A 9,526-nucleotide genomic window follows, 5' to 3' on the forward strand; every position below is an offset into this window, starting at 1 on the left:
TTATTTTCCTCTCATAAAGTTCTGAGAATTTTTTCAGAATTTTTTCAGAATTTTTTAATACTGTACTTTCTTATGTTGGTAAAAATAGGGTATGTGAAGTTAGCACCCCAACTATAGTACTCAGGAGTTCTGAATAGAGTTCCCGTTTCTATTTGTTAACTATTGGGAAAATTGCAAAATGGTAGAAGACTTTTCGGCTCAGTTTAGTCCGCTCTATCTACACAAAAGTGATTGGCAAAAAAGGTCCGGACACCCTGTGTCCGTATATATATGTATATACATATATAGTATATACATATATAATATATATAGTATATACTATACATATTATGTATATGATATGTGTATATTTTTTTGCATAGACATTTCATTATGTTCATTTTGTATTTCCTCTGTGTAAAATAACTAGATTTCAGAGTCCTAAATTTTTTACGAATAATCATCCATATATATGCATATTTAAAAATGTAAATTATATTTTAATTTATAATGATTTATTGTCTGCTATTGTTATATATATAAGCGAAAAAGGCTAAATTAATTCAGCAAATTTAAATATTAGTTGAACTATAGTAATTGAAATTATATAAATCGATAATATATGCATGTATTAATTAGAAACTTACATGAAAATCTATAAAAATAGAATTTCTGCTACAAAAAAAATAAAACTTTAGAAATTAATATGATTAGAATATATCCTAAGTATTGTAAATATCATATTTTATATGATTTTTTGGTCCAATAAAAATAACATAAAGCGTTGTTAAATATTAAAGGATTATACTTAAACCAATTTCCAAAGATAAGCAACATTTTTTTAAATTTCCAAATATGTCAAGAAATATTATTTTAATACAAAATATGTGATTAAAAAATAAAATTTAATGAATTTATTTCTTTTTAATTGTTTATTCGATTGCTTATTCAACTAAAGAAAAGTTTTAAAGTAAATAGCGTTCTAACTTTATACATTTATCAAATAATAAATTAAATTTGAATAATCAAATTTAATAATTATTTTAGTTGAATTTTGTAACTATTGTTTTAGTTAAATTAACGACATATTGTATAGAAGCAGTGGCTTGACCTAGAATGATGAAAAATTATTCAATTTGTATATAATAATTTGGTATTATACGAAATTAACAGTGAATACGTGAAATACTAATAGAAATATTTTTATTAATGAAGTATCTTTACATTAATTATACAATGAGTCTGAAATATTTTCGAAAAACATAGGAATAAATGGCATTGTTATGTTGTAGCCATAATAAATTCCATACATTTGAATTTGTGATTTAACGAATATTTTGACGTGACGCCGCGAGTGCAGGGGAGAAATTTGCATTGATTAATCTATATACACAAGTCAATATCAACTCCAATTAGCATTTCTTGACATCGATCGCAAATACCGCCGACATGATGAAATCAAGTTTAATTCTTCCAATGAAATGCACATTGCGGAAAATCACTGGCGGTCAGCGAAAGCGGTCGACGATCTTTTGCTGTTAGTGCGTAATTTTCCGGTAGATAATAGCAACGATGTAAATCGTGTGAATTGGTGGAAGTTATGTCGATAATTATTACGTCAGCAAAAATTATGATTCTTCAGTAAAATGTGCTTTAAATCCTGAACATGTGATTTATATGAGTATATATATGTATGAATATACATTTTATTTTGATTTAAAGTAGGGGAGACCGGGGACAAAAGTAACATTTTGACTTTGAAGTGTTATAACAGTTAAAATATAATATTTACAAAAAAGTATATACCTTTAGATGTAGAATTTATTTAGCTACAAAATTTTCTTTGATTCAATTTTTCAATGTAACTAGAAAAAAAGTTATGTTTGTTTAAAGACTATCAGGAATTTTGTTACAACCGTCCCAACCCCTGGGACGATTGCAACAGTAGAGAGGGACAATTGTACCATATTATTTATAAATAAAATAATGGTTATTTTATTGGTTTTATTAATAAAAATACATAATTAAGAAAGGCTCAAATAATTCAAATAAAACAAAATAAATCAGAAGAGCTACGAGCCAAAACAAAACAAATTTTAATGTACATATGATACAGTTGACATTAAGTAAAATAAAAGTAAAAACAAAATAAAAATATGTAATATCTACATTAAACTAAAAATATGTCAACATCAACTAACGTTTCGATCACCTTCATTTTCAAAGTTATAAACAAGTATGTATATGAAAGCGGTTGACTACAATAGATTAACATAGATCACTAATTATAGTAGTATAATGAAAATTATTAAAAATAGACCTTCGTTGTTCAGGCCTGATTTCAGTTATATGTAGTCGACAGAAGGTAGATCCTGGATTTACGCTAAACATTCAAATATCGCTAAGTATCCAACAATGAATAGATGTAGTTGTCAAAAAATAAATCCTGGATATATGCCATGGTTTAATTACAAAAAATATTCGCCAAATATAAAAAAGTCGCTGATAATGCTATTAAGTAAACCGAAGTAACCGTCCTTACAAAATTCAGATTCTACAAAATTGGATAACTGATCCCAGGCATCGATGTTACTATTGTCCCCTAATGGTATTTTATGATTCATAGTAAATTTTTTAAATAAAAATCTAGATAAAAAGCAACTCAAATGTGAAAAACATCACACAGATAATCATTAAAACATATTAAAATAATACATTATACCTTTGTTATAAAGAAAAAAAAATATTTTAAATTTCGCGCACGCAATAAACGTTACTTGATGCATGAAAAAAAATTTCTGCTTCTGCACTCGTGCATGTTCCGCGAAAATCAGCATGTAACGAACGATTCGATGCCTATCTGTTTATAGAATTTTACCACGCGGCCACATACATGTATCTGTTATAATTAAAGAAATATTGTCGATGTTACTATTATCCCCGGTCTTCCCTACACATACACACATACACGTGCGAGCGACCAAAATGATTTAAAAGTAGATTTTTACTTACACTTGAAAAAATTTTTATACATATATAAATTTATCTTTTTTATGCAATTTATATTTTTTAAAATATAATATTATTAAAGATGTTTTAAAAAGTTTTTTATATTTGAATTTTTCGACTAAATTGACACGGTGAAATTAATGATATATTTCTATTACATTGTAGATATACTATAAATTTGATATTTCATATTTATAAAATTTTGCAGTGTTGATGCATTTTTTCACGAAATATTGGTGTGTACGTTATCGAGCTTCAACAGATGTCCAATAACAAGATTGGTTATAGTCTTATCCGCTGTTATGTGTGATAAGCATTACTCTTTTCCTCGATGTAATCATACGTGATTTTAAATGTATTCTATAAATATCACTTCATGACCTTGTACGAGCCCCAAAAAGCATTGTGATTATACACGTATGTCTAATTATTTATATAACATACATATGACAGAGAACGCCAATGATCGGTTAAAGTTAGATATGTTATGAATACAATATTCCTATATTCTTACTTTAAATTTAATTATCTCAGATATGACTGTGCGCCGAAACATTCGGACATTAACCACAATCGATCTGAGATGCTAAATAATATAAATATGATAAGGAGTTGAAACATTCTTTACCGAATTAATTTAGAGGGGGGAGGGGAGGGATGATATATTTCATATATAAGAATGTCCGAATGTTTCGGTTCCTCATCATATTTATATTATTAGCGTCTCAGATTGATTGTGGTTAAATGTTCGAATGTTTCGGCGCACAGTCACATCTGAGATAATTAAATTTAAATTAAGAATATATATTGTATTCATAACATCTAACTTTGACCAATCATTGGCGCTCTCTACCATATGTATGTTGTATACATTAAAACGGCCGGATCTTATTTCTTATTTGTTTAATTATTTATATTGTGTGACGTAATATTCTATAAATCAATTATTCGTATAATATGTAATGTACATACATATACATATATATCAATGAATAAAAATAAGTATGTTCAAGTAAATATGCAAACTAGACAATATGTAGAAGAAAATTAAATGTTGACGTACATTAAGTCTTGAATTTTTTTCATCTTAATTTATTAAGGAAGAAATCATGAAATGCACATTGAAAAAAATATTGAACCTCACTAATTATAAAAGATACGAGATCAAAGTAATAAAAAATCATTTAAACATAATAAATTCAAAAACATGTAATAATTATAATTTAAATATTATAAAACTATGTCAATTTTTTGTCAGAAATTTTTCCTATGAAATAATTTAGAAAACAGTATGTGCCAAATTATTTGAAATTATCGCGGCTGTTATTAGTAATTTAGTGATGTATTACTATGTGAAGTACTTTAATATTGCGAATTAATTTAATATTTGAGTTAATTAATATATTTAATATTATTATATTATATACTTTATTTATTATTTTTAATGCTGTTTTAATATTTTTAATACTTTTAACTATTACTAACAAACAAAAATTATGGAATTAGCCCACAAATGTTTGATTGGCCATTTTAGATCAAGTGAGATCGCGTTTCGCGCCAAAGAAATGCATCGTTCTTTTTCTTGATACCCTTCAATCATGATGTAAAGGCACGTTTCCTCTGTTGAGTACATGAAAGAGAAAAATAATGAGAGAGCGGTGAATGATGAGGTAGAGCGCGTTACGTATGTCAATCGTCTTAGAAAGTTCATCGGTGATAGTACCGACGCAGAAAGTGGACGATGATTTATAAAGTAATAATGACGCTACAAATCTTGTTTATTTAGGACATGTATGAAAAAATTAAATAGTGTTCTACTTTTGAAGATCTTCAAATTGCATCGGTTCTCTACGTACAATGAATGCTTGATTTAGTCAAGTGATAATTATAATTTTATCTTTCTCCTTTTCTTGAGATCGGGAGTTTCTCCTACAAATAATTCTGAGAAATACGTCAAAAAAAACATGATGTGGAAAAAAATATTACCAAGTGTTATTCTGAAGTTTTTTTAACGTAGTTTAGACTCTAGTCGAGAGACGAACATTATTAAATGAACAAAAAGTACCAGTGAACACTCTTCACGCTATTAAATGTTTACTCTTCACTGAATATTGATGCGCTATATTGATCTTGCTCGATCGTTAAATCCGAAGTCCAGGATAATTCCGCGAGAATTTTTTCTCCCGTGTCATTAGTAAAGTTCATCAAAATTGCAAATAATTCCGTTTCCCGGGAACAGCGTGACGTATTTTACACATATTGCGTGCGTGTGCGATTGAAAAATTACCGGAAAGCGAGATATGTACTTTCGCGACGTCATATCTTTTAACATAACTCAGCACAGTTTTCATTTTTACAATTCTATCTCATTTCATTACTTGACTTAATAATATATGTGTTATCTCTCTAACATACGTGAAAAGTATTCCTAGGATTACTGACATTTACCTTTTCGATTATCTATGTTCGGCGTACACATTGCCTGCTAAAGAACTAATTCATTCTACCGTTTATGTATTTTACCATATTTGAAAAAAAAACCGGTTGATGACGACAGTGACTGGTTTTGTCATTAGGACTATGAGCACATATATTGGTTGACGTTAGGATTTTGACGAGGAACAGGTACTTAAAATCGAGCGATGAGAAAAAAAGAAAGGCGGTGGGGAATCGATCGAGTCCGCACGACTTTCAATAGCTGATCAAAGGTGATGATCGTGGATGGCGGCCAGGGATAAATACCGGAATAATTGTAGGAGACGATCGGGTCGATCCCACCATTATCATATAATACGCACTCGCGTCCTGGGGTCAGCGCGCAGAAAGCTTTGCATGGTAAATACGAGCCGTGGACGAATATTCATCAGCAATCACCGCTGGTCTTTACCTTCTTAACGGACGTCCGTGAAGTTCGGTCTCTCTGTCGGCTTCGGTAAACTCGTTCGTGAAGTGGGCTTACTGATTACGGGCGATATCCAACGACGATCAACGTTCGATTGTAGGCAACGAGGTTCCTACGGAAGGATATTGCATACAGGATGTTGTATTCCAAGCGGTACGTACAGAGTCATCGGACGTAAATCCTGTCGCGACGCAGCAACAAGATCATTTCAACATTTTTTCCATTCTGACTTCTTTCTCATTGAAAGTAAAAATACTCATCGCGAAACTTAATGCTTGTTTTCTGACTGTATACTTTTGTTAACAATCTTCTTGCAAAGCGTTATACAATTCCTTGCTACGACAGTGGCAATAGATTCGCCACGATCGATTTTACGTCGAATTGTTTCTTTCGAAGAAGAAAACGTGTATTTACTGAAGCATCTAAAAATTTGACAAATCCGAAAATAATTTTAATCAAAATAATTTGAATATGAAAATAATTTTATCGGACTATTAAAATAATTAATTAGGGATATTCAAGTTGATTAGTAGAATGTCACAATTTCTTACGGTACTTATCACGCTTGAGTTTTCATAAATATTTTGATAGTTCAAAATTATTTTCAATTTTAGATACTTTAACAAAATCGTTCTTTTCTCGTAAATTAGAAATCTGGAAATGTGTTAAGAGTTTGTAATCTTTGCGGATCCTACGGCGAGAATTGATGGGAAGTATCACTTTTCAAGGCTTGCAATTGTGTTTAGACCGTTCGTGATTTCAGCTGTGAAATTAGCATCTGCCTCAGGCAATGGTTCACTTTGAACACATTCCTCGTTCCCTAAACGAGGCATCGCGCAAAAAAGAAGAGATACACCGAACGGTACCTTGAGTAGGATCTCCTCGAAAAAGTGGCACGGTTTTCTTCTTTGCGTTACTTGGACATTACTTATGATCGAGGTTTTACATTACAGGTGGTTCTCGTATCGGAACAACCTAATTACATAGACTTTGTTGAAACGACTAACTTACAATAACGTGATCTCAATTTTGGGAATTTTTTCTCTTTACAGAAAAATCTACAGAGAACACTATTTAAACATATTTGTACTTTATAAAAGAAATAAAAAAATAACTTGACATAAAATAATTTACGATTTTATAACGTTTTCTCAGGGATTACATTTGCCGTTCGATAAATTTGTATAAAAATTATATAGCAGAGTTAAGTAATCAATCGTTTAAATGAATATATATGAAATGATATACACTATCTTTAAATAAAACGACTAAAACTAATTAAATTTTTCTTTCTATAGTTTAGAATGCAGTATAATATATTGTTTTCAGATAGATAATAAATTAAAGAAAAAGTGTATCACATTATTTATATTGTATGCCACATTATTTATATTGCTTGTTGAATATTTTCGATATAGGTACGCTTATCCAATTGTGATAACGTATGTAATTTTGGGAAAGAAACTTTGCCTTTGGCAATTCCACTGTTTTTCTAATTATTAGTCGTAATTTATTATTTGTCCCATAGTAGTTTTATTTACAATTAACTGATAAAACTCATTCTTAAAATTTTTGAAGAAATTATCATATCGCAGCAATAATATGCTTATCTTAGAAACTAATTATCAAATGTATGAGCTTTAAATGTGCGTTTCTCGTAATTATCGATAATCTGATTATTGGTAGATGAGTTAGAAAGGAATTCTATAAATAAAATTAATATAAATGAGATATTAAAGTTTGAAATATTGAAGTTTGAGTATTGAGGAAAACTTCTCAAATAACTATTTCGAGCATTTGATGGATGGAATCTGATTATAATTTCCTATTAATCAAGATTTCAATATAATGGAGGAAAATAATTTTTTTACGTTAATTGCGAAAACTGACATTCAATACTCCCGTATCTGCAGCATCGGTAGGTTATATCAGGGAGAATGTATATCGAAGTTTTCTCGATCTCTAGTATGAATGAAGTTAAAGAAAAATAGTGTACTCGATAAGTAATGATTGCGATCTGATTTCTCCGTCCTCCGGCGACAAGGGAGATAGTCGATTTTCGGATGCATGCTGGACCTGGATGGTGCAAGTAGAACGAAGTAGACTTATAGTTGTAAGTGGAACATTACACAGCGCCTATTTTTAGCGCATCACCTGAGACACCTCGCTTAATTTTGCTGTCCTTAATCAGTCAAGGATCGATGTAACGCTAGAACGTGCTATTATTTTCTCCGATGAGCTCTTCGTCTCTTTTAAAGGGTTGCTGAAGATACGCGTGCACACATCGAGTTGTCGCGGACCTAACGCCGCTGCGTTTATAAATAAGGTACTCTACGTAACAATATATTGCATTATTAAATATCGTAGAATATTCAAGAAAGAGAAAGTCGCGGTCGCCCGTCGCTCATTGTGCAAGAAGGCGATTTGCAATTCGAACTTGTGATGTTTCGAAACAAATTGCACTTGCAACTTAATCATGATAAAATTACGTTTTAAATTTCCGTCGTTTTTCCATTGAAAGCGAAGGCAGAATAGCGAATCGTCGATATAATACGCCTTTGCACAATGCGCACTTTTTACAACTCGCCCAGTCAGTGCATTTACAGTTAAATTTCCATTTTGTTCACGTATTCGCTATGTGAGTACCAACGATTAACATAACAAAGCGATTTCATGAATTCGGCCGGGGAAACGATTGAATATTCATATGTGAACGAGCAGTTGGAAACTTTATTGCAAATTTCAGCGATCGCTTGCTAATGCATAATCACCGTAAACAAGCTCATCGTTGGCGAGATAAGCTCGCTGCAATTACTCAATTAATGAAAGCCGCTTGATTAATGACAGGAATTTTTTGCTAAACTCTCTCTCAATTTATGAAGCTTTAATTGATTATCTTCTTTCCTTTGCTTTTTTGCAAAGCAATATGGATAATACCGCTGTTGTTTACGATGCTAATAAATCCAGTTGAAAGGTCACATTTTTTTATTCGAGAAAGATTCAACTTTGACAAAATTGATATCTCTTTTCTGACGATCTCAGAGTGAAAAACAAAAATTTTGTGTGTATTTACTCGAATTAGAAAGATAATATTTTATATTCGTTATATTTATACTTTTAGATAAAATAATTTTTTTAGAAATATATATTTTTTTAATAAATGAATGATCTCTTTTAAACATTTTTTATTGATGAAATCGAGTTTAAACCAAGATATTTTTAATTGTTATATATTTTATAGCATTTAAATAGTCGAGAAAATGACCCCTGTGAAGCTAGCCCCCCATTATTAAAAAAATAATTTTTTTTGAGAGTTCTGAATAGATTTCCAATAGTTCCAGAGTTCCTGATAAGTTTAAGAAATAGTTTCGGCTATTAAAGCCATAAAAATGCGATTTAAAAAATGGGGGGGGCTAACTTCACGCAGCCCCCCATTTTCGAAAAAAAATCATTTTTTTTTAGAGTTCTGGATAGATTTTGAATAGTTCCAGAGTTCCTGATAGGTTTAAGAAATAGTTCCATTTGAAAAAGTAAAAAAAAACATTGAAAAACCCCCGAAATTGACACCTAAAAAACAGCCATAACTTTGAAAGTATTATCTTTACACAATTTTCTCATTAAGATATTTTATAGAAC

The 9,526-nt window shown here is 30.3% G+C and overlaps 1 protein-coding gene across 1 annotated transcript in view; it reads left to right on the forward strand.

Annotated features, from left to right (window-relative positions):
* Positions 1-5,897: 5,897 nt before the first annotated feature.
* Positions 5,898-9,526, forward strand: part of LOC108764520 (uncharacterized) — a 15,575-nt gene continuing 11,946 nt past the window's right edge. The window contains exon 1 of the mRNA XM_018512807.1: positions 5,898-6,043. Within this exon, the coding sequence (XP_018368309.1) occupies positions 6,027-6,043 (17 nt within the window). The 5' untranslated portion in view covers positions 5,898-6,026. The remainder of the gene's footprint in view (positions 6,044-9,526) is intronic.

This window comes from Trachymyrmex cornetzi, unplaced genomic scaffold (genome assembly GCF_001594075.2).
Source record: "Trachymyrmex cornetzi isolate Tcor2-1 unplaced genomic scaffold, Tcor1.1 scaffold430, whole genome shotgun sequence".
NCBI classification, from domain to species: domain Eukaryota; kingdom Metazoa; phylum Arthropoda; class Insecta; order Hymenoptera; family Formicidae; genus Trachymyrmex; species Trachymyrmex cornetzi.